This window comes from Tiliqua scincoides, chromosome 7, assembly GCF_035046505.1.
Source record: "Tiliqua scincoides isolate rTilSci1 chromosome 7, rTilSci1.hap2, whole genome shotgun sequence".
In the NCBI taxonomy this organism is placed as follows: Eukaryota; Metazoa; Chordata; class Lepidosauria; order Squamata; family Scincidae; genus Tiliqua; species Tiliqua scincoides.
In genome coordinates, this window is record NC_089827.1 from 8426438 (window position 1) to 8453323 (window position 26886).

A 26886-nucleotide genomic window follows, 5' to 3' on the forward strand; every position below is an offset into this window, starting at 1 on the left:
CACTGCATCCAGGAATGGATTCAGAATGTATTTGTTATAGTTCTGGGAGAGATGATGAGTCCCCTTGTAAATGAACAGCCAAACACTTTATAGTACTAATTAGGAAATGACAGAGGAAAGGAGAGAGTCATTGCAGGAGAATCCAATTTTATTACTAAGATGTAAAGTTACTGCTTCTAATGCCGTGCATTAAAACAAAATCTGTCCTTAACACTTGCATACAATTACATGTGGCATTAAGAAGAGTGAACGTCACAAAACGTCACAAAAGTAGTGTCTACAAAATTTAAGGCCCTGTATATTCTTGTCCTAAGTTTGAACTTGTTCCCAAGATTCATGTTTGAACATTAGATATAGAATTGTGTCCTGAACATGTGCACCAACTTTCATTTGATAGCTCAATCTTCCAAGTTACAGATGAACATATTCTGATATTCCCATCTTCCAGTTTAGAAAATGGATGCAATAGTAGACTAGCAGCCCGATCCGACTGCTAGTCAACTGAGCGTGTCTACTCAGAAGTAAGCCCCATTCTAGTCAATAAGTGTAGACATCGAGCAAGTGTTGAAACTGGAAATGTAGAATTGTGCTCCAAGCGTGGGCCTGAAATTTTATTCCAGTATCCAATGGAGTCCCTGCATTCAGCAGAAGCAAACACACAAAATGAAATATCAGATGGTCAGGTTCAGCTTAAATGTGTTTCAAAATCTTGGCATGTACGCATTGCTTGGACTAGGGACTGTGCAAAGCCAAAGTGAATGGTGTAATGAACTTCAAGCCCTTTACAATCAGTAGAAAAGGAATGTTAATGGGCTGAAGAAACCCCATAGGCCATTTTATCCTTAGTCTGCTTTTGATCTGCTGATTGGGTGAGCTCTGAGACTATAAAGGGAGAACCAGGAAGCCCTTTGCAAACTCAAATTTCTGCCCTGTTTCCTTCACTCTTCCTCTGAATATCATTCATTTGATCTTCAGCTCCTTCATCTTTTGCCCCAGAAGATGGACCTATCTGGAGTTTAAAATATTTAGATCCAAGTTGCTTACAGATGGCGGGTAATTTAATGTGCAACTGTTTTAATGTCGTCAGTTTTTTTCTGGAGAGGCAAGAGGCAGAATTTAACGTGACTCAAGTACTCCGGCAGAGAGCTTCCTTGCTGGGAAAAAGCAACTGTTAAACATTTATCAGTAGGCTTTCTTGCAGAGGGAAGCTCTGCTGACAGCTCAAGCTGTCCTTTGGTGCATTCTCATTTTCCGAGACTTTCAGAGCAGTGTGCATAGTGTGAAGAGATTAGCTTCAGATGCAAAAAAAAAATTGTGCATAATACATAAGGGCCTTTTTAATGCCTTTCGCCCTCAAGTGTGGCATTGCAGGGCATGGAAGCCGGACACATTTTCCATCAGGTTTCATTCATCTCACATCTTTCCCGTGCCAGGATCTAATTTCATTCTTTTGCAACATCTCTCTGGTGTGTAATTAAAAAATGAGGACTTTGAACAAGTCCCTGCTGTGCCTTCATTTCCCTGGAAAAGCACTGAATCTCGAGTGTCTCAAAGTGTGCAGGACCCTTTGGGGCTATACTATGTTGGCACAGCAGGTGATGCGAACTAACAGACTCTACTGGAGATGGGACACTTATTAGATTAGAGAAGTGCCTGTTCATCAGCACTCAGGGCTGATTGGAGGAAAGCACAGCTGCTTCTGAGCATCTCAGAGATATCAGTTCCAGTAGCGAGAGTTGCTATGACACAGGTATCTTCTGGAAGTCCAAATGCTTTCATTTTGTGTCACTGCATCTCAAAAAAAAAAAGACACGGTGGAACCGGAATAGGTGCAGAACAGAGTGATCAAAATTATTACTGTCAATCAACCTGTCTTTCGTTCTGATGTGAGCTAGAAATTTTGCCACTGGCAACTCTTGGTCTTGCCTGGGACAAACAATCTCAGGTGCTGAGTCACTGTGTGAGCTGATTTTCAGGCAGTGAAATGATGAAGTTGTGAACTTGTGAGTGCTGATTGACACCTTGGTCTATGATGCTCATGTTTTGCACAGTCATATTTACAAAGGCCACGGGACAGTGCAGCTTGGTTTACAGCTTGGTGGAAATGAACCGCTAAAAACATTCTCAGTAAGCTATTTGACACAGCTTGATCTCTACCCCTTGCAAAAGTCCAAATTTTCTTTTTCACTTGTGTCTCAGAGTGTGTTCTAAGATGATTTTCTTCTTGCCAGGAGCACATCCTAGCAAGACTGGGTCCTGAGACCAGACTTACATCTCAGTCCTAACAAAACTTTTCCCCGCCAATGCAGCCAGGCCAATGGATCACATGCTACATCTTATGGTGGGGGCAGTCATGGAGGTCTTCTTAGGGTAAGGGACTGAGAGTTCCCTTACCGTAAGAAGAGCTCCATGACTGCCCCCAGAAGCTATCCTCAGGGTTAGGTACTGAGAGTTCCTTTACCCTGAGGATAGCCTCTGCTTCCTAATAGGTCTCAGTTCTGTACAGCCATTTTGCTCTGTGCGCGCAGTTAGCAGCTGTCCGAGACTCACCTTCCTGGCCACAACTGATGAGCTGCAGGTTCTCCCTGTGATGCACACCAGCCAGAAGATAAGCCCTGCCTTTCTGCTGTCACTGCCTCTGACTCATAACTGGGTCCAGTGGCCCCAAACTAAACAGCATCTTCTGTGTGTTGCTGTCACTGCTTGAAATGTCGCAAGTGGGAAGGACAGTTCTTACTGCACTACTCCCCTGTAGCTGTACCATTGGCTACAGAAACCAGAGGTCTCTTTCTCAGGCTGGCAGTTTCAAATGCCACTGAGAGGTGGTGAACATCTAGCAAAAGGCATAAGCATCACAGCTAAAGAAATAATGCGCTGAATAAGTTCTGGAATGTCAAGATGTCATCAAAAGACTATTTTTAAATGTGGTGATTGCAAATTGGACTTTTCTAATTAACGCTAGAATTATTATTTTTTTAACTGTCACGTGTTTGAAAGTGGAAATGAAAAGAGACAGGAAGGAGATTACAGAAGCTATTTGAACTAAATATATTTGGACTGTTGGAAACCGTAAGGAGCCTGTTGTCTGCCCCACCTGTCATCTTCCGTTTCTTGCATCTCTCCTGTCATTGTGGAAAGTATCCAGATATTTAAGTGCAAATGCTGGAACAGTTATGTTTGACATGGGAGCCTGGAGAACACTGGTAGACTTTCCTTCCATTGGTGATAGTAGTAGTGGGTTATTTGGCTAATGCATCATGCAGTGGAAATCATTGGATGTTACATATCATTGCAGCAAGAGAAGATTTTACAGTGGAAAAAAGACTGAGGCCAATCTTATAATTTGGTAGGAAGTTATCTCAAGTGCATCTTTATAGATGGTAGGAAAAAGTTTTATTGAAAATAGAGAAATGCTGGCTGGCGCCTCCTTATCCTCAGGTTCGGGTTCCAGGGATTTGACTTAATGTGGTTCTCAACGCACATTTGGAGGGTCTCACCAAACCTCCCAGGGCAACTGGAAATCTTTTCTGGTCATGTTGAGGAGGTGTTCTGAGGTGGGGGTGGCTGTGTGCCTCTGAAGGCCACCCAGAGGCTTCTGAGAGGCCCTTCCAGTTCAGAAGTGCCTCTCAGAAGGCACTGGAAGATCTTCTGAAGTGTGGAGAGGCCACACACAGCCTCCCCATGTGCCTCAGAACTGGAGGTGTTCTGAGGGCCCCATGTGAATCTTAATATCTGTGGGTTCAGTATCCATGGGGGTCTGGGAATGGATCCCCTTGGAAAGCAATGACCAACCTTACATGGAGTCCACACTATTGTATGTACTTCTTTCCTTGTCTTCCAAAATATTATGAGTTATATCCAAAAACAAACAAAAATTTAGTCATGATTAAGTACTATTGAAATCAGTGAGATCAGGTAGTTGTGACCAATTGAAATCCCATTAATTTCAATGGGAGATACTTACACCAACTTTCCTGGTCTAAACCTAATGGGTCGAAGCCAGTGCAAATTAGTCATCCATTGAAATGATTGTATCATCTCCATCCCGAGCCTACATAAGTGTCTCTGAGATTTGTCTCAGAGACAGTCAAATAAATCTCCAGTTCTTTGAGGTTCAATTAGGTTTTCTTTGGCAAATTAGGAGACAGAGAGGTAGGCCTTTGTTGCTGAGTTTATTATTTGCACTGAAACGTCTTTTGCATAAATCTCAAAGTGATTGACAAACCGAAAGACTTTAAGAAAACTCTGTGCCAGATCTTGTGTTTTTAAATAACCAACTGAGATTAAGTCCTTAATCCCCACCTTAATAACTTAATAACTGACACTGCTCAATAAAATTCCATCCCCTGTGCTGATGACTGAGCCATACTTTACATCAGCAATTTTCAACCACTGTGCCGTGGCACACTGGTGTGCCGCGAGTCGTCCACAGGTGTGCCACGGGAATTTGAGGGAAGGTCATTTATTAGTAGGGCCAAAGGGGTGTGTGAGCTCCTACTGGCAATATGGTGTGCCTTGTCAATTGTCAAAAAGCTGATGGTGTGCCTTGACAATTTTAATGCCTTGTCAATGTGTCGTGAGATGAAAAAGGTTGAAAATCACTGCTTTACATTGATTTTCTGAAATGAGTGACGCTGAGATAGTCCTCAGGAACAAGGTGCTATTGTCTTAATGGTTCTCTTGTAGTACATTTGGCCACATGTAGCTCAAGTGAATTAGTTAATACTATAAAACCTCCAAGAAAAACAGGTTTCCTTTAAATGCACTCTTCGGAAGTAATCATAGCATCTACTATGAGAAGGGCAAAACAAGGATTACTTTTTTCTACTAGAACTCACAGCTTTTCTAGGTACACTTATATGGGATTAAATTCCCAATGGGAATGGGACTTGCACCTGAGTCGCCATGCATATGTTTGGGCTGGCAGTTCCCCACCAGTATGTCACAACCCGATTTTTGCCCACCGTGGGCCCGCTGTGACCAGGAAGCTGAATGGCAGTCTAGGGCGCACTGCCGCCAATGATGTAGGCCATGTGCAGGAACTTCCACATTGTGTGCTATAATGCCTTCTGGCTTCTTGGAGTAGGCAGATCACAACCCACCTAAAATGGGATCGCTACCCACTGGTGGTTTGCAACTTACAGATTGGGAAACACTGATCTAGAGGCATTGCAGTCACTCTTTTCCCAGGTCTATGCAGGTACTTGTACCGCTGGAACCAGGACTGGCTCCAGGTTTGAGGAGATCCTCTACAAAGCATTCTCTGGTCAATTCCTTCTACATCAGTAGACCATGGTGGGCTTTCCTGGTAGTGGCAGCAGAAACCACCAGTATTCCTCAGTCCTGGGCGATTGGCAGCTTCCTTTTACACATCCAACAATGTATGAACAAGCGAACTGAACAAGGTAGGCAGGCTAAGAACTCCAATTGGAATGCTTCCATTTATGTCAGTTGTTCCCAATCTCCTGTCCCTTTAAGGCAGGAGTTGGAACCTTCTCAGGACCTGAAGGTGATAGCACCTGTTGCTTTTGAGTTCTCTGTACCTCTGCGGCTGGGGTAAGAAACCCCATAAAACTTGTTTCTTATCTCCTTGTTCATCATTGGCAGTGGCAGCTTGGAGAAGCAGGAAGCGACAGTTGCAATCGCCGCAGTTCTCCGCTGTTCACCACCACCCTTAATGGGGGAGGAGTTCTTAAATGCAAAACCTGAGGGGGGGTCACAACCCCCAGGTTGGGAATGACTGGTTTATACATTATAAAGAAGAGAGGAGCTTTTCTGCTTGTGAGCTTGTGTCTCCTTGACATGAATGCTACCATTATTGTAATGTTCCTATTTTTTTTGTTCCCTTTTCCAACGTTCAACCATCATTTATTTAATAATATTTTAATGCAAAAAAACAACAAAAAAATTTCACTCATCTCTCATTATGGCATCATTATTTCGTATTTTATATGTTTTCTTGTCAACAATAATACCAAAATTGTTTCTGGGGAAAAAAACAGTTTAATAAAGTTTATTAAACTTTATGGGTTATGTCAGAAGGCCAGATGCATGGGAGGGCACCAGGATGAGGTCTCTTGTTATCTGGTGTGCTCTCTGGGGCATTTGGTGGGCCGCTGTGAGATACAGGAAGCTGGACTAGATGGGCCTATGGCCTGATCCAGTGGGGCTGTTCATATGTTCTTAAACTACAATTCCCAGGAGGCCTTGCAGGTCTTCTTGTTGTCTGGTGTGCTCCCTGGGGCATTTGGTGGGCCGCTGTGAGATACAGGAAGCTGGACTAGATGGGCCTATGGCCTGATCCAGTGGGGCTGTTCATATGTTCTTAAACTACAATTCCCAGGAGGCCTTGCAGGTCTTCTTGTTGTCTGGTGTGCTCCCTGGGGCATTTGGTGGGCCGCTGTGAGATACAGGAAGCTGGACTAGATGGGCCTATGGCCTGATCCAGTGGGGCTGTTCTTATGTTCTTAACTACAATTCCCAGGAAGCCTTGCAGGCCTCTTGTTATCTGGTGTGCTCCCTGGGGCATTTGGTGGGCCTCTGTGAGATACAGGAAGCTGGACTAGATGGGCCTTTGGCCTGCTCCAGTGGGGCTGTTCTTATGTTCTTAACTACAATTCCCAGGAGGCCTTGCAGGTCTCTTGTTATCTGGTGTGCTCCCTGGGGCATTTGGTGGGCCTCTGTGAGATACAGGAAGCTGGACTAGATGGGCCTTTGGCCTGATCCAGTGGGGCTGTTCTTATGTTCTTAACTACAATTCCCAGGAGGCCTTGCAGGTCTCTTGTTATCTGGTGTGCTCCCTGGGGCATTTGGTGGGCCGCTGTGAGATACAGGAAGCTGGACTAGATGGGCCTATGGCCTGATCCAGTGGGACTGTTCTTATGTGAAAATGTGCCACTGTACCCCTGACCAAGCAGATTTCTGGGGGATTGTGGGATTAAAAATAGTGTTCCCCTTTGAATCTGTAGCTTAAAAATAAAAATAAAAATGGGGGCTCTTCAGTGGCCCCTCTCACTATCCATGGGTGCTACCTGTTGATTTCAGACCTGAAGTTACCATTGCCCCACAGAACCGTGTTATCTCTTGTGAATATAGCATAGTCTAAAATTTTGATCACCTTTTGGAAGACTAGTAACATGATAATTGAAAAGTCTTTAGTCGTTGTTGTGGGGTGTGTGTGTGGGGGGGAGGGCATTGCTTTGACTTTCCTTTAATATGGTGTGGAAATTGCTAAGCTGCCACTGGGAGTTATTAAACATGTCTCAGACCGTGCAAGCCCAAATGTTTGAGAGCTTTTAAAGTGTGACCCCACACCAAAGGAGTGGAAAACTACCAGGGAACTTTCCTAACAAAATCTGCTATAAATTACTACAAGAGTCTGACAAGAAAGAAAATTGAGTATAAAAATTCTATCATAGGCCTATTGTACCATAAATCTTCAGATCGGTTTCTGCTGCTTTTACCTGCGCTGGCTTGTTCTTGGCTGAAATAAAGTTGATGGTTTCCCAATTATTAATTGGGTGGAGGAGGCTGGAGGGTTGTGAGTGTAAGAAAAAAAAGAAACCTAGTGAGGATGGAGCATTCAAAACACTTGAAGGATATAGAGGTCACCTACTTGTGCCTCTGTAGTTGAGCTCCGCATTAGTATTAAACATGAGAGTCAGGATGGTATCGTGGTTTTGGAGTTGGACTTAAGACCTGGAAGTTTCACGTTCAAATCTCTGCTCAGCCATGACGCTTCCAAGGTGACCTTGGGCCAGTCATTCCCTCTCTCGGTCATGCCTACCTTACAGGGTTGTTGTGAGGACAAAAGGATGGAAGGAACTATGTATACCGCCCTGAGCTCCTTGAGGAAGAGTGGTCTAAAAAGTGAAAAATTAATGAATAAAATAAAATATTGTGGATCTTGCTGCCTAGAAGAAATTGGATAGGCATGGAGTTAAACCAAATGGTGCTCACTCAGATTGAGTTTCCTCATAAGGAAGGTGCCCCAGCCCAGTAATCATCTTAGTCGCTCTCTTTTGCACCTTTTCCATTTCCACTATGTCCTTTTTGAGATGTGGCAACCAGAACTGGACACAATACTCCAGGTGTGGCCCTACCATCGATTTGTACAACGGCATTATAATATTAGCCGTTTTGTTCTCAATACCTTTTCTAATGATCCCAAGCATAGAATTAGCCTTCTTCACTGCCGCCGCACATTGGGTCAACACTTTCATTGACCTGTCCACCACCACCCCAAGATCTCTCTCCTGATCTGTCACAGACAGCTCAGAACCCATCAGCCTATATGTGACGTTTTGATTTTTTGCCCCAATGTGCATGACTTTACACTTACTGATATTGAAATGCACCTGCCATTTTGATACCCATTCTGCTAGTTTGGAGAGATCCTTCTGGAGCTCCTCACAATCACTTCTGGTCTTCACCACTCGGAAAAGTTTCGTGTTATCTGCAAACTTAACCACATCACTGCTCAACCCTTTCTCCAGGTCATTTATGAAGAGGTTGAAAAGCACCGGTCCCAGGACAGATCCTTGGGGTACACCCCTTTCCACCTCTCTCTATTGTGAAAATTGCCCATTGACACCCACTCTCTGCTTCCTGGTCTTCAACCAGTTCCCAATCCATGAGAGAACCTTCCCTCTAATTCCCTGGCTGTGGACTTTTTTTTAGTAACCTTTGGTGAGGGACTGTGTCAGACGCCTTCTGAAAGTCCAGATATATAAAATCCACAGGTTCTCCCACATCCACATGCCTGTTGACCTTTTCAAAGAATTCTAAAAGGTTTGTGAGGCAAAACTTACACTTACAGAAGCCATGCTGATCTCCCTCAGCAAGGCCTGTTTGTCTATGTGTTTTGAGATCCTATCTTTGATGAGGCATTCCATCATCTTACCTGATCCTGAAACAAGAAGTTTTCTTTTTTTCTTTTTTTCAATATGTCCAAGCCTTGGGGTGGGCTGCAGAAGGGGGTCTCGGGTTCCCCAGTCCCTCTGGAGAGCCAAAGTGACCCCCCAGGTAAGTGAAAAAAACCCTTCCCTGCCTGGTAGCAGCACAATCGTGGTGATCACGCTGCTGCCCTCCCTCTCCCACACGAAGACTTACAGGGTTTCCCAAAGTCCGAGTAGGACTTTGGGAGCCACTGTCTTAGAGCATCTCAGCTGGTGTCTGTCAGTTCTCTGCTTGAAGATCTCCAGTGATGCAGAATTCACCAGCTCCCTTGACAATCTGTTCCACTTCCGAACCGCCCTTACGGTTGAGAATTTCTTCCACTTGGAATCTCCTTTCTTGCAGTTTGTACCCTTCTGATTGAGTCTTGTAGCCATTTGATCTAGTTATAAAACGTTAAAAAGCATTCAAGCATAAAAACATAAAGAGCATTAAAAACATTCAGTGCTGATTTTTGACCTCAGCACTACAGAACGAGCTGTAATGTATACGTAGACAGAAATTTGTGGGTTTTGAAAAATGCACATTACTGAATTGCTAGACCATAGCCGCTACTCTGCTTACAAAGCATTATGTTCCATAAATGTAAAAATGCACTTAGGGGAAAAGTAAAAAATGGCGTATTAAACTTTGTGTCCTTAGATAATAGAGCTTGTAAAAATTGCAACAGCTTTTCAACCCTGCCGAATCCGTTCATGAATGTTGATAAAAGTCCTAATGTCTCTGGAATGATTTCTTGCCTAACAGGGCTTCGGTTGAGGCCCTTTGATTGTAAGTTCCAAAACCTCCAATTTAAGCATCTCATTTTCACTCATCCCTGTGGATCAAAGGAAGGTTGGGAACAGGCTCCTGTAATTTCTTCCTCTTTCAGAAGGGATTGGCACAAGAGGAAATTTGCAAAACAACATGGATAAGCTTGATTCTGCTTGGTGAGAAGGAGGTTCTGTTGCAAGAAAGCCGGGTGCAACTTCATGCCTTACAGCCCAGTCCTAATGCGGCTGCCCGTACCATGGTACAGTGGTGTTGAAATGGCCACCGCCGTATCTCGCGAGGCCACAGAAGCAATCAGAGTCTCCTCGAGGTAAAGGAATATTAGTTCCCTTACCTTGTGTTGAACCCCTATGGGTCTACTTGGATCTGGACCAGTTCAATCACTGGCGCAGATCCAGGTAGATCCGTGTAGGTCTTTCAGGTCTGGGATGGGGGGTAGGATCCAGTAGCAGCCTCTGCTGCCATCCCTACCTCTCACCCAGGCCTGAACTGCTCTCCTTCTCACCCTCCCGTTACCCAGTTTTGACCCCTCTCTGCCTTCCCCTTTCCCCAGAACGCCCCCACGCAGCTTGGCAGAATGCTAACAACCAATCGCTCCAGGGGCTCCTCCAACTGGTGTCTGCCTGTGTTGGCCTCCCTGCTGGTGCCTCCATTGTTGTGGCCACTGCAAAGTGCCTTATGGCACTTCTGCAACAGCCATCTCCTGGACTGCACCTGGGAGACAGGGGCTGGCCCAGGGGTGGATCGGTCTCTTAATACAATATTAATTGACCTGCTTTCCCTTGCAAATTTGTTTGCTCTTCAAACTCACTGAGTAGGTTACGTCTTGGCAAGATCTGCAGAGCAACTGATTGTTTTCTGTCTTTTAAATAATTCATGTTTGTATGTAAAATGTAATGTACATTCATTTCTGTGTGTACACGTAGGTGCACACATATACATATACATATTTAGGTACTACTTAGGTTTATACTCTCTCTACGATTTCTGTACAGAGTCTTCACCTATCAAATATTTATGCCTAATAAAGGTTTTGTTGAATGTTGAATGAATGCTCTTCAAACTGTGGCTTCTAAAGTTTTTTTTTTTGGGGGGGGGTGGGTTTGCAGGGCTATTTGTTACTGGTTCATTATTGAGGAAAAGCAGCAAAGTTGAGCATGTTACATTTATGAATTGAAGATTATCTCTTTCTTTATATGTGACACATGCATCTTCTGATGCCTGCTGGCCCCTGCCCTAGCTGCGTGTGTCTGCTGTGTTTCCTTCTGGATTTTGTCCAATTTTTTTTTGTTTATATTTAACAAACTGAAGAATATGCTATTTTGGGAGTCCACGTTTGTCACTCCCGAGCTCCACCAAGTGTTTTCTTCCGAGACTCCAAATCCAATTAGTGGTTAAAAATAACGAGAGAAACTATAACTAAATGCTGAAAGTCGCTCTTTTTTTTTTTTTTTTTAATCAACTTGTGTTTTCGTTTCCGTGACATTGAATTTGTTTGGTTCTGCTTCATTGTTCTGGTGGTTTAGTGGATATAGCAAAAGTTTGCATTCTGGAATGCTGTTGTGTTCCCCATAAAAGGAATCTTGTAAAGACATTTCTCTCACCACAAGCTGTTGTGGACTACATTCCACTTTTATCCGATGCAGGACAGTGCATGCAGTGGTGTAGCTAGAGGGGGGGTAAAGCACTAGGTTTTGCAGGGAGCCTCACCGCAGCATGCAAGGAGCCCCACCTCCTCCCCTTTGGAGCCATTCTGGGCAGGGGAAGCAAACTGGTGGTATTCACCTTGACTGCCCAGTACTCCATCTATCCATAGCCAGGGAGACAGACCAGGGACAGACTGCACTTGCTCCCAGCGTGAAAGGGATTGTCACTCCCAAATTGGCCTTTTCAGCCACACTAGACGCTGATCCAGAACCACCATTCAGAGCGCGATACCAGAGTCTTCCGAGACTGAAGGTTGCCAACTATGACTCCATCCTGAATTCACATCTGTTTCACTCCCACCCCCTGGAATGGCTGTCGTGCTGCAGGGGCCCCGATGGGTCTACTTAGAGCTGCGCTATCTGAAGAGGCGGCGCAAATCTGAATAGCCTGGGACTGCACTTGGTTGCCCGGGAATGGGGACAGGATCTGGCATAATTTCCAGGTTCTGGCCCTGCCTCCCAATTGATATATAACGAGCATCAATTGATATATAACATGATGGCATTATTCAAGAACACCAAGGTTTTAAAAATTTGGGGCAGTAATGTAACTCATTGCTCTCTTATGGCAGGTCTGAAATAATTGCCACATGGATTAAGGAAAATGTACAGTGTGTGCAGCCAGCTCCTCATCTGATGAGATTCAGGCCCATGTTGTTTTTGTGAAAATCTGTTTGGAGTCATTGTTTGCCTTCCATTCCAAGGCAGAATGAAATGGGAAGGGTTCATCCTTCAAATCTTGCGTGGTTCCTATTCTCCTCTTGTGTAACAAGAAAACCATTTGGAAGGTTAAAATTGCCAGGCTAGCCTTCCAGATAGCAGCTTCCCCTGAGGAACAGCAAGGTGGCCTGCTGAGAGCCACTGCTGCAAATATAATATTTAGTGAACAAATTTCCTTCCATTGGAAAAATGCCAGGATTGGGACAGTAAAAATGTCAAACTCCTCAGTGACAATGGCTTAACTTGAAAAGCAGATAATGGCAGTAGTAACCAAGTATTAGTGAAGAAGCCTCTTCCATGTCACAGCAGCTAGAAGAACAGGCAGCCTCCGGTATCCAAAGGGGATACATTCTCACCCCCCCATTACCGAAACCTGAAACTGCATATAAGGGAAAGCCCTATCTCAGCACGATCTCCACCCCCTGCACCCATCACCTTTATCTTCTTTGCAGTCTAAGCAAGAATGTCTCTTCTTTTACCAAATGCTATCAGCGTGCAAGCGTTCCAGGGTGGGGGGAAGGTGGGTGGGCCTGTGAGCAGGCTGTGGCCTAGCTGGTAGTGAGGCCAGGATCCTAACCCCAATCCCGGTGGACCTGGAGCAGCTCTGGACTGCTTGGATCTGTGCCACCTCTTTAGGTGGTACAGATCTGAGTAGCTCCATTGGGGCTGCTGCAGCATTATCCAGGGTAAGGGGGGGGTAATGAATTCTAGGGTAAGGGGAATGAATGAAGGGGGTGAGTCTCAGGCAGCCCCAATCCCGCTCTGGATATAGAGCAGGCTCCCTGTTCCAGCACAGGTTAGGATTGGGCTGTATCAGATTCACCAAAATCTGGTTCCATTCCCATGATTTTCTTCTTATGGCACAGGATGCAAACCTAACCACACTTTCCTGAGAGTAAGCCCCATTGAACACAATAGGACTTGCATCTGAGTAGGATTGTGCCCATAGTTTAGTAAACCTTATGGAGCTTTTAGGACAATGGCACCCCAGTGTTGCTTAGAGTGGACATTACCTTTGGAGCAAATTTTATGGCCTGGCTTTCGTACCAAGTGAACCATAGATGAAATATGTAGCAATTGAAGCTCTTTGTTGTGGAGCAAAGCGAGAGTCAGTGGTTTCTCGCACTTGGGGATCCAAAAAAAGGTAAGAACAATATGTATATATTAGCACCACTTCCCCCCATAATTTCTGCTTGTGCATCAAGTGATGTGTCTGCACAGTGAAGTCTGTTAACCTACTGGAGCAGGATGAATTTGATTACTTTAGCATCTAACGCTCTCATGATAGTTTTGCACATTATTGTTAGTATAAATCCCGAAAAGATGACACCAAACTGCTAAAATGGAATGATAAAATAGGAATTCTGACTATTGGCAAGCTGAGTTGCAAACTTCCTTAATAATTCAGCAATTGGCCTTCATGCAGAAACTCATTTTTCTTTCACATTTCCTTCCATTTTTAGAATGGATCAAATGTAAAGGTATTGATCCTGTACAGACAGTGTCACAATTCTCACCCAAGGAGCCAGGGGGAAATTAGGGGGAATTCCCAAACCCTGGCAGGATGCAACCCACACCCTCTTTCACTAGCCTAATCCACCTAACCCTTGAGGATAATGTGCTCCACTTATAACACCATAAGCGCCCAGGTTATTTTGTAACACATTCCCTTGGTTCATAAAATGAGTTGCACTTAATCTTCAAAATAGAAGACCTTTATTATAAGAAAAGGTTAGTTCTCAAGGGAGGTCTAGTTACTCCATAAAATTAGTATCATGCATTTTCAGTAGCATACAAAATAAGAGAGGTTAGCTAGCTTACCTAACAGGATTCTAAGAGTTACCCACATTACAGAACAGTTGGTCACATAGTATTCCTTCTGACATGCTCCAGCACAAGGACCACTAAGCCAAGGTTCTTTCCTGCTGTAAACCCACACCCAGGTTTTGTACTCCAGATTACAAATTAACCACACATGAACAGACTCGGGTTTTCTCAAGTCTGTGGAACTCCATGCCACAGGATGTGGTGATGGCATCTGGCCTAGATGCCTTTAAGAGGGGATTGACAAATTTCTGCAGGAAAAAATCCATCACGGGTTACAAGCCATGATGTGTATGTGCAACCTCCTGATTTTAGAAATGGGCTATGTCAGAATGCCAGATGCAAGGGAGGGCACCTGGAAGCAGGTCTCTTGTTATCTGATATGCTCCCTGGGGCATTTGGTGGGCCGCTGTGAGATACAGGAAGCTGGACTAGATGGCTCTATGATCCAGAGGGGCTGTTCTTATGGTCTTATGTTTTCTTCTGGCTAGTAACCAGCTTAAAACCTCTCTTAGCAAAAAAGGCCTTGCCCAACCCTGTGACAGATAGCATTGGCACTGGGTTGCTGGAGACTGCAGAAAAGCTCTGCACTGGAGTTCGTCAGTATTTTGGCTGGTGGCTGCTCTTTCTTCCCTCCTTGGGAAATAATGGCAGCTGGCCAGTGTTGAGGGTTCAAGCAGTCAGCCCAGATGAACTCTCAGCCAATGCGTAACTTGGCCAATCCCTGATGCCACCCCGACATTCAGGACGTCTGGGAAAAAGAATCCCAGCAGCCCAATCTTATGAATGTTTACTTGGACATAGTGTTCTTTGTGATCAGTGGAGCTGACTCCCAGGTAAGAACTTAAAAGGAGCCCCACTGGCTTAGTCCAAAGGTCTATCTAGTCCAGCTTCCTGTATCTTACAGGGACCCACCAGATGTCTCCAGGACCACACAAGATATGCTGGATAAAGACGTGTTCTCTTTTGCCTTAGTCATGTTGTACTTTATAAACTGATCAATATTTTCAGTTTGGGAAAAAATGATTTTGGCTGGTTGCTTTAATTAAGAGAGAGACTTCCTTTGTGTTGCTGCTCTGTTTATAAACATCATTTCTGATATAAGGCTCAACAGATTTTAATGCTGGTTCTTTACAGATACCTCAAATCAGCTATGCATCTACAGCACCAGAGTTAAGTGATAACACCAGGTACGATTTTTTCTCACGGGTGGTCCCACCAGACTCCTATCAAGCCCAAGCCATGGCTGATATTGTGACAGCCCTTGGATGGAACTATGTGTCAACACTGGCTTCAGAGGGGAACTATGGAGAGAGTGGGGTTGAAGCGTTCACGCAAATCTCGAGGGAAATGGGTAAGTGAGCATCTTTCTAACATTTGTATTTAGTGTTGACAAACTAGCCGAGTCTGAGCCTCATGTGTTTGCTTTCCAAATGAGAAGGTTTGAAGATTCATGAACTGGTGTCACTCCTTTGAAGCAGTAACTCGAGCAGGTTATGCGTGGCCTTGTTTTTTTACCTTGAGGTGGTGACGGTTATATCTTTGATTGCAGAAGCAAGATTGACAGGAGGTGAAACAGTGTATTTTCTATTGCTTTGATGTGGCAGGAAGGAGCATGAGGTACCTTGTACCTGAGGGTGGTGACAGCATGAAGTCTTCTCAGATATCACTCTCTGGTGATGTGGTGTGTGAGTGATCACAGAGACGTGTCATTGGGATCCCCCACTTTATTTTTTTTTAAAACTGAATCCCTGACACAATACAAATCTTGCAAGCGCTCTTGAGCACAAAACAGATTCGAACCAACCCATTGAATCAAGCATTTCTAGTGTGGGTTTGTCTTTCGGTAGACTGATATTGGGAAATGATACTGACTTATATTGGGAAATGATATTGGCAAAAGTTCTTTGGGGCAAGATCCTCACTGAGATAAATGTGAAGAAGTGGTATCTTGCAATTACCTGAATTTGGGGATTTTGAGCACTTGAGTTGACAAACGTTTCCTTTGGAAGTTCATAAAATTTCTAATGTTGTTGATCCCATTTTTTTTTCTCTTACTTGACTATTTCTTGACATACCCTAGTTAATTTTAGGTTGAAATGTACTATATAAATGCAAAGATTAGTGCGAGGTGTGTGTGTTTTCCCCTTCTCTTTGATCTTTATCTATCCTGTTCTCATTAGAGTAGTTACGTTTTGCCTGGAAAATTGGGTCAGTTTGAAGAACAATAGATTTTAGATGCCATTAAATTATGAGAAAAGAGTTGTGAATATGGGGTGGGGAGCGTTGTCAGCACACTTCAGCGTTCAGCAGTGATTTTGAATCTTCTAAGTCAGTGGTCTTCAACCTTTTCCATGCCATGACCCAAACAGAAAGAAAGAAAGAAAGAAAGAAAGAAACTGGGACCCACCACTGATCCCACCCCCTTCCATGACCCAATCTGTTCACCTTCACCCCTGTCTACCCCTGCCCACCCTCTGCCCCATTTCACCCTGCCTCTTGTTTCTTCACACCAACCCTGTGAGGTAGCAGCCTGACAAAGGCCTGCCTTAGGAGCAGCGGGACAAGACGGCAAGAAGAGGTCATGCAGGATTCTATCGAGATGTCAGTTGTGATATTGATTGGATTGGATCCAAAACCTCTATGGCACAGATTTGAGATGTTGCTGCAACCCCTCTAAATGAGGCTTTCCAACCCTATTGGGGTCCCAATCCACAGGCTGAAGAACACTGTTCTAAGTAATGCCAGTATAACTTATCCACAATGAAATTCTTAGTAATCTGAATTAATCAACCTACAGTGGGCCCTTGTTATCCACCGGGAATCCATTCCTGGACCCCCTGTAGATATCAAATTTGGTCAATAGTTAAATCCATGAATATATATAAATGAATATATTAGAGATGGAACTTATATGAATGAATGGTCTTGCAATAGCTCAAGGCCTATAAAATGCCTTGCGCAAAGCAAGGCTGGCCTTTCCTATGCTGCTTCATCACAGATGTGAAACAGCAAGCGGTGGAGGGAGCCCTTGGCTCGCAACTCATATGAGAGGTTGAACAGTTGCCCGCAGGCTGAGAGCAGTTGCATCAGGCCAGCGCGAGCTACGGCAAGACTCTGGAGGGCCAGAGGCTCATTGGAGACTGGGGGCTCCCTGCAGGCTGGATTGGGGGTTCCTGAGGGCCACAAATGGCCCCTAGGCTGGGGTTTGGGCACCCCTGATCTACGCAAGCAGATTTAGAAAACAGCCCTCCCATCATATCTCACTTCTTCATGTACACAAGCGTTTCCTAGGACAATAGTCAGGAACTCATGTCTTTAAAGTCCTGTTCTTTATCTAAAAAAAAAAAAAAAAGTTGGGCTCTGTCAATTATTTTATGACTTGCTAATAAACAGAATAAGAACTGATTATGCTACTGGCCTGACACTTTAGAAGAAAGAAAATTGTATCATTTTAGGGTATGATTTTCAAATCTTTTGGTATTTTGCAAATTCATTTGACTGTCCTTTCTTATCGCTTACATAAATATGCAGAGGGAAAAGGAACGGACTGTCGGTTGAAAATGCAGCATAATGAAAAGGTCAAGACTCTACTACAATAACATGTCACTGGTTTATATTAGGCATCAGCAAAGATCACATGTAGTCTACAACCAAGCTGAATACTAATAGTTTCTAGGACAAAGGGTGTAAATAGAAATGACTGACTCTAGCATGTCAAAATGTGCAATGTTTTTTGAAGACAATGTAATAGGTAGATAGATACCCTTGATCCTTGACTGCTACCTGATTGGCTGAAGCTTTTGTCTTTATTAAGGGTGCAATACTATGTATGTTTGGGCAAGTGCCATTGGATACAAGTAAGCATGCATAAGATTGCACTCTTCTGACCCAAATCATAACTAAACCAATGTAGTTGTGCCAATTTTGCATGCTCGTGCAAGGAAAGCGCCCTACAGGTAGACCACAGCTGCGATACAAGGACATCTGCAAGAGGGATCTGAAGGCCTTAGGGATGGACCTCAACAAGTGGGAAACCCTGGCCTCTGAGTGGCCCGCTTGGAGGCAGGCTGTGCAGCATGGCCTTTCCCAGTTTGAAGAGACACTTGGCCAACAGTCTGAGGCTAAGAGGCAAAGAAGGAAGGCCCATAGCCAGGGAGACAGACCAGGGACAGACTGCACTTGCTCCCAGTGTGGAAGGGATTGGCCTTTTCAGCCACACTAGACGCTGTTCCAGAACCACCTTTCAGAGCGCGATACCAGAGTCTTTCGAGACTGAAGGTTGCCAACAGGTATATCAAGCAGGGGTGTAGTCCGGAGGCCTCCTCAAGGTAAGGGGACTTTTGTTCCCTTACATCAGGGCAAGCCTCCGTTGCCCCAATGGATCTCCTCGGATTAGCACCAGCTATTTTGCTGGGGAAAATGAAAGAGGACAAGGAATAGGGTTAATAACTGGTGCACACTGGTGCGGATGAGATCCACTCCTTCCTCTACCATACTGTGTCTTGCCTGTCCTCTTCTCTGCCCAGAAGCTCCTCCATTTCTCCTCCTCCCTGACCCATTTGTCCCATCCCTGCCTCTACCCGCCTCTGCTGCCAACTTACCTTTGCTGCCGACACCACTGCTCTGACACCACTGCTATTTGTGGAGGCGAACCCAAAACCTGTCTGTGTTTTGCTGCCATAAAGGGCAGTGCAGCCCTATATTGGATAGTGCTGTTAGGTTGCAATCATATGCACCAGTGAGTAAGTTCCATTGAACTTAAAGAGACTCTCGTCTGAATAGACATGCCTAGGATTGTACTGTTAGTTTCTACGTTCTTGTATTTTCATCACTGTTGTAAAACATAATAATCCAACCGAATGCAACATCATCAGCTTGCAATGAATGAATGATCAAATGCAACATCATTAGCTTGTCTACAGAGGTTACTAATACTTTACACTCTGAAGAACTATATAATGATATGAACATAAAAATTAAACTTACAGAAAATCTTGGCAATATAATTTGCAGTGTATCTAATATATAATCGGAGACTGTGACGTTATAAGTTTTACAAAGCTCACGGCAGAGTCCTTTGCTTGGCACAAAAACAAACAAAAAATAGCAGTGTGGCAGAGGCTGTTCTGTGCCGGATCTCTCAGCTGGGGCAAAATTTCCTCCAATGCCCACCATCAAAAGGACAACAGTTCCCTTTCTCTGGGATGATAGAAGGAAGCGTTTATTTGCTCAAGATAGCTTGAAGAAGAAGAAGATTTTTATGAAGTCCCTCTTGAATTGTCACACGTGGTATATATTTGAGTCTTCCCAGCCCCATCAACATTTCATAATATTTTGTGAATCAAGGCTGCCTTCCCACTAATCTTCTCATGCTTCTTTCATGGCTCGTTCAAGCATCAGGTGATAGTCAGGTCCTGGGTTGCTACAGTGGTTGGCCTCTCATTTCGGGCCACCGAGAATGATTTAAACCGATTCTCTCCAGGGTGCCAGCTTTTTGCTTGGTTTTGTTATTGCGATGTTCTTACAACAATATCCAATCCATCCCATTAATGGGATGTAGACTCCGGGAGGACAGATTTTATCCCTGCTAGTGGCCAGTCAAGCATCAGCATGAGCCTCGATGGGAAGTTGTTGACAGGCAGTTAAAGGACAGAATAGAAATGACACAACGGAACACTCCGGCTTATTATTACGGAAAAACATTTAGCACCTTTTGAACTCCTCTTAGTCTCTGCTCATAATACTGAGAGATGGCAGTTGTCTGTCGTTGTACAGGTGTTGATAAAAAGGACTGCATGCAAGACTAAAATATTGCGGGATATTTTATTCTGTTCTAGTGCGTCGGAAGGGTTGGGATGTTATAGGATGGAGAAAGGGTTGATGGGGTGATGCGTTTATTGATTTGAGAAATGCGTGTGCCGTCCTTCAGCGCAAGGTTCCTAGGGCAGTGTGCATATTAACATGATACAATAAATACCCTGGCATTCAGATCTTTAAAAGAAAAGCAGAAGCCACACAGCCAGTAAAATCAATCAAGATAGTAAACCCATAATTTATTTATTATAGCAGTGTTTCCCAAACTATGGGCTGGGACCCACTAGGCGGGTCACTATCCAACTTCAGGTGGGTCCCCATTCATTTTGATGTGTATTCTATTTTTAATATATTAGACTTTATGCTACCATGGCATGCGACTGCATTGGGGAAATGCCACAGATCTATACTTTGAACAGGTTACTATGTCTATGCTTTTAACAGTGATAATCAATGGGGCTTACTCCCAGGTAAGTGAGGATAGGATTGCAGCGTTTGGGAAGTTTGGAGAACTTTTCTAAACAGATTGGCAACTGCTTCAGAAGGTTAGGAGGGGTTTTTCTTTATTTGAAATAAATTTTTAAACCTAATGTGAACTTTTAGTTTACTTAATTGATTTGATTTTGTCATACGGAGGTGTTAAAAATTTTCCTTCTTGATGAAGTCTCTACCAGCTATGACATCACTTCTGGTGGCTCCTGACAGATTGCCATTTTAGAAAGTGGGTCCCAGTGCTAAAATGTTTGAGAACCCTATGTTATAGATTCAAGGCAGTTTACATTGGCAGGCTAATCATAAACCCCATTTTTCAATGGGGTTTTTACAAGTATTGTTCCATGAGACAGACTCGTAGAACCCTCCGTTACTCCAAATGTTTCCCTTCACAGTGCAGTCATCATCCTGGCTTGCCAGCCCTTTTGCACTTCCAAGCATTTGCAGGCAGCCGCAAACCAGGTCTCAGGTGTGCTCTAGCCAGCTGATTCCACCGCATTCCTTCACACTCCTCCGCAGAGATCCGTCAGCAGGTTTGGTCTTTGGCTTTTGGTTTCCCATCCAAGGCCTCTGAGCCTGCTTAGCTTTTTCAGGCAAGGTGAAAGTTCAACCTCCAAACCACACCTTCCTGCCCCTGATAAAACCCAGCTGTACAATGCGCTGCAAGGTCTGGGACAATTAAAAACAACCAAACAAAAATATTTGCCTAACCCACAAAAACATCACTAAGTTGATACTAATTGAGCTTCTCTGGGGAGACCATTCCAACTGCAGGGCTATGGCGAGCAGAGCCATGAGGCCAACTGAGGTGACTGAGTTGGGCACCAGATGGGTTGACTTACCTGCCATCCACTTTTGCTGCCCACCTGCTTCCCATACCCTGGATTTGAAAAAGATGAGGGGAAAGAAGTGTGGAGAGGAGAGTGGCAGGCAAATGTGGTGGCTGTTATATTCCTGGATAAAGGAAGGTAGCATTTGGTGCATTGTCTTGGACACTAGGAGGTCTTCAACCAGCTCTGTAGTGGGTGCCATAACTGATGAGGCCCCCTCACTGGTCACCACCTGCTTTACTTTGTGTGAGAGGGAACATGGAAGAGGACCACTGTGATGAGCACAAGAGTTTATCTCCTTTAGTCAATTCTAACTCGCCCAACACTTAATTCTAGTGGATGTCCCCTGGTTGTGGTGTTGTACGGAAGGGAAAAGAACATCCCTCTATCCATCCCCTACGCAGTTTTATACAACTCAATCGTCGTCCCCCCTTAAGTGCCTTTTTTCTAGACTGAAGAGCAAACACTGCTCTTTCCTTGTAAGGGAGGAACAGTGTTTCCTTCCAAACACTGTAGCCTTTCCTTGTAAGGGAGGTGCCCCATGTCAGTAATAATTTTGGTTGCTGTCTTCTGCACCTGCTCTAGTTCCACTATACCCTTTTTGAGATGTGGCAACCAGAACTTCATGCAAGATTCCAGATGTCACCTTACAATCGATTTGTACAATTGCATAAGAATATCAGCCATTAGACCAAAGACACAGTTCTTAGTCTTTCTCTGGCCTCTTGAAAAACAGCCTCTTTCCCCCCTCTCCTTCTTTCTCACACACACAACACACACCCCACTGGTCTCACTGCCTACCCCTCCCCGCCAGCAGGTGGCTGTAATCTGCATTCCTAGCTGACCTTGAAAGCCCATTAATTAGCATTCATTGTTATTGAACAAGCAGGACAGCAAATTGCTCCTTACAGTGTAATCCTGTCTGACTAATTTTTTTCATTGCATTTTGATTTTTCTTTGTTAACTAATGAGAGCCAAAATGGGGGAGAGGATTTTGTGGTTATGCTCATCCGTATAAAGTGCACCTCATCTTACGGAAACTGATTGCACATCTTTGCAAATGGTGGCCTTTCAGAGGGGGTAGAGGAAGTGCACCCTCTTTGAGAGGCAGCTGGGCCCAGAGGCATCACTAGGTTTACCATACAGGCAAACATTTTCTAAGATCCCAGGAGATTTCTGGTTCCCCTCCTTTGGTTCCCAGTCCCCCTTTTTGATGTTGGGCCCAGATACAATATACCCCACGCACCCCGCTCTCATACACCCTGGTGAGATTGGAAAATGTAAGATCCCAGGAAATGTTTTGGCCTCCTCCTTTGGCTCCTGGTCTCCCCTTTTGACTCCAGGCTCAAGTACAATGTACCCCTCTGCACTCCTGTCTCATGTGCCTTGGTGAACCTGGATCTCAGGAAATTTCTGGCTCCCTCCTTTGGCTCCTGGGCTCCCCTTTTGACCCTGCGCGTGATTACGATTTACCCCGTACCCCTCTTTTGTGGACCTGTGCTGGGGTACTTGATGTTGCAAGCCGTTCAAGCAGAAGTTCTGCAGCTCCCCATGCAAACGCAGTCATTTCCTCCGTGCCTTTGCTTTGCATTGCAAAAACTCTCTCTCTCTCTCTCTCTCTCTCTCTCTCTCTCTCTCTCTCTCTCTCTCTCTGATTTGCAGTTGCTTGAATCACACTGTTGGACCTGCTTGGTGTGTGAACTGCTGTACACAACCAGGGAGGGGTGTAGAGCATCCAATGCAGGGAGCAATTAAGAGCATCACAGTGTATTTTTTTTAAAAGGCTTCTGGGGAGTGTTGTGTCATTCCATGTTCCATATACCACCTTGTACGCCCTTGGTGCCGTATAAATGATAAGTAGAGGTGTGGGTGGTAATATTATATGTAACGAGGGTAAAAGTATAAGCTTCCATTTTAGAAAGGTTGTGTAGGAGGGGGTGTGTGTGTTCATGCATGCCTGGGCGACAAAGGAAAAATATATATATATATTTTCTGGGAAAAGACCTCCAGCAGCTTATATTGTTGGCTGGCAAGCAAGAGGTTTGATATTAATAACAGACAAGAAAACAGATACATTCAAAAGTCTCATACACTCAGAAGCAACTTAATGCTAAATATCACTGTGATGTACACTTGAAAAACAGGATTGTTGTTTTGATTTATTCATATTTTTGCACTTATCGTGCAAGTATTTTGGTTTGAGAGGTGAACGATTGATGCAAATGCTTTTAAAGGCAGATTCACCGTGCAATTTATTCCCCCCCCCCTTTAAAAAACCCAAATCCTCATGAGAACCGGAGGAATACAATATGCATCTCTGCCAGGTTTCTTCTCTGAGGTGTTGGTTATTGTTTCAAGAAAAATTGAATTGAAGCCTAACAAATTCATTTACAAAGGTAATAATGTGATTTTACACACCCACAAAGGGAAAGCACTTTAACGCCAAGGCAAGTTTGACTTTTAGATGCCTCCCAACCATGAATGAGAGTTGAAGCTCGCTAGTAAAGCACCTGCTTAGTACCCCCAGGGATGGCTGGCTGGCAGGCAGGGTTGACAGTACTGGGCTATACTGAACCAATATCAGGTTGTTTCCCACAAAGCCTTTGCATAACAAGTCACAACAGAAGGGCAAAAGGTGTGGTCTGGAGTTGAGCTGGTGCCCTGCCTGAAGAAGCAGTATCAGTCCCATAGCTGGGCTGGCTGGTACCTGGGTGACAATGAATGTTGTTGCATAACCCCCCAGCATCTGTGGTGTCACCCCCTCCTCCACGCATGCATGGACCTGACCCGGAAACAGCTCCATTTGGGCAGGATGTCTGGTTTTGCGTTCTCAGGTAGGAGCTGTCACCACCCTCATCTGATACGATGAAAAACTGCCAGTTCGCTGCAGGGGGCAAGGCACCTGCCACGGCTTAGCTACGCCGCTTAGCCGGAAAAGCCTGGGTTCTCTCCTTGGAAGGGAGAACAGAAAGCTGCTGTTAGACCTTGCAAAAGTACAGGGACTTTGTATGGGGTGCAAAAGCACCTTGCAAAAGCACAGGGACTTTGTATGGGGTGCAAAAGCACCTTGCAAAAGCGCAGGGACTTTGTATGGGGTGCAAAAGCACCTTGCAAAAGCACAGGGACATGGGTGTATGGGATCACCACTGTGATAGAGTGTGGCATGTAAGGAGTGAGGAGGAGTCCCCTTGAGACAGATAACATCTTGGGACAGAGGGTCAAGTGGGCTGCTGAAAGAGCTTGGACAGTTCAGAGCACAGCCAGGATGATGGGTATACCTGGATGGAAGCACCTGGCATAATTGAGGGTTCTGGGAGTTCCTTTCAAAGAACAGATATTTGGAAAAACTCATTTGGAAAAGTGGGGTTTATGAACAGCCTGCCGATGTAAACCACCTTGAGTTCCATGTGAAAACAGAGAAAGGTGGTGTAGGCATGCCCCAGTATCTATGTGGGATAGGTTCCTGGCTCCCCTCTGAATACCGGAAACTGTGGACATGGGGAATGTCTGTCTCATTGGCTCCCCAAACGCCTGTGCACCCATTAGTGTGGTTGTTAGATTTACCCCAGTTGAAAATTCTTCTTTAAACTAGGTCACTATAAACTTAGAAGTTCATAGTGGCCTTCACTATGGAAGTTAACCACTTCCTTTTGAGATTGACCTAGTTATTTTCAAGTAACCAGGCAGTCAGAAAGCAGCCTGAAGGCCACTATGAGCTTCTAAGCTTATAGTGAACTGGTTTAAACAAGAATTTTCACCTGGGTAAGTCTAACCAGGGTAAGTCATAAGAACAGCCCCACTGGATCAGTCCAAAGGCCCATCTATTCCAGCTTCCTGTATCTCACAGTGGCCCACCAAATGCCTCAGGAAGCAGACAAGCCAACCAGATACCTGCATCCTGGTGCATCTGGGATTCTGAGGGCACAATCCTAACCCCTTATGTCAGTGCTTTCCAGCACTGACATAAGAGCAATGCAGCTCTGAGATAAGGGAACAAACATTCTCTGACTTTGAGGAGGCCTCCGTGAGTGACACCCAACTGCAGGATGCAGCATACATCCCATTGGTACCACTATGCCAGTGCTGGAAAGCACTGACATAAGGGGTTAGGATTGCGCCCTGAATCACTTAAGGTCACTTAAGTCACCTGAGTAACAGCCCAATCCTATGCATGTCTACTCAGAAGTAAGTCCCGTTAGAGTCAATTGGGCTTACTCCCAGGAGAGTGTGGATAGGATTGGGCTGCATAACCGTGGATAAGTGAAACCGCAGATACAGGATCCATGGATATGCCTCCTGTATATAAATTCTTAAATAAATAAATAAATAAATAAATAAAATGCCCAGGGCTGTGGTCAAAAGTGGATTTTTGCACTAATTCTGCCACTGAACTCTATTGATAAGTGTGTTTCTACTGGCAAACTGTCAGTAATACTAAACACCCTAATTGAGCCACAAAAGCGTAGATACGTTTGAAACATTGCAAGATAGACCTCTTAAGTGCATTAATATTGCAGAGGCATAAAAAGGATTCCAGTGGAAAAAAAAATTAAGTGATTTTTACCAGTTATTGCAGAACCTGTTTAATGTACAACATAACTTTTGGGAGCGTGTTATTAAAAAAAGCTATTTTAATCCTTATCCTCGCTTCTGTTAATAAACATCATGTTCTGCTATTTCAGCAAGGTGTATTTTTTCCCCCTAACTGTTCTGATGTTTACTTGAGCATATGACTTCTGTATGAAAATCATGCACAAAGATTCTTTGCTGTTCATTTTAATTGGGTTTTTTCACTGCATCCTTGCTGTGCAATGCTGAAGGCTGAGATCTTTTTTTTTTTTCCTTTTCAAATTCACTTAAGGGAGTGAGATACCCACTTCCCATTAATTTAGGAAATCAAGTCCCAACAAGCTCAGTCGATGTAATCAAGATCTAAAAATTAATTAATGGAATTAATTTGAATGTAGGATTTCTGCACCCTTTGAAGGAAAGTGGGAATGTCACAGAGCACCTTGTAACTCTGATCTAGTGAGTACGGTATGTATGCAGGAATTCTAAGGAACATGTGGAAGAACTCTACACATGCTTGGACTTGCCCTTCTATGAACTAGGGAAATGTCTGTTCCTGAACTAGAGAAAATCATTCAGCACAGGGTAGAAAGGGGGAACCATGTGCTCACAAGAGCCTTTACAAAGGTTTGAATTAGGCTACGTGCTGTTACAAAGTTAATGAGGTTTCATCTCACCCATGTGTATTCTCTGGGGGAAACTGGGAACAAATAGAGGTTGGCAACTGGGGTATAATTTAGTGATTACCCTATAGTGTAATCCTTTTCTCAGCCATAGCATACAGCCATGCCCAAACAGGTTGCTCTGCATGCTAAGGGAGTGGGGACGATCAGGAGGCTTGGGAGAGGTAAGGGAAAATATTTTACTTTACCCCTCCCTAAGCCCCCAGACTGCCAATGGGTCTCCTTGGGCCTGCACCAGCTCTTTTGCTGGCACAAGTCCTGGGAGCATGTCACTGGCTCCAGAGGGGATAGCATTTGCTTTGAACCAGATGCCACCCCTATATGCCTTTGGCCCTCCCCAGATCCACCCTGATCCTCCCTTCCCATTTCTTCCACACTGCCGACTTCAAGTGTTGGCAGGACTCGTCTTCGCTGCTCCCTTTTTGCAGCAGTCCAAAAGTGCACATGGATGCGAGTTTCCAGATCAGTGTTTACATCACGGTATAGGCTATGGCTACAAAGGATAGGTCATAAGACACT

The 26886-nt window shown here is 44.4% G+C and overlaps 1 protein-coding gene across 1 annotated transcript in view; it reads left to right on the forward strand.

The window, feature by feature from the left end:
* GRM8 (glutamate metabotropic receptor 8) overlaps positions 1 to 26886 on the forward strand; it is a 504716-nt gene that overhangs the window by 94795 nt on the left and 383035 nt on the right. Inside the window, exon 2 of the mRNA XM_066634671.1 lies at positions 15114 to 15330. Coding sequence (XP_066490768.1) covers positions 15114 to 15330 — 217 coding nt within the window. The remainder of the gene's footprint in view (positions 1 to 15113; positions 15331 to 26886) is intronic.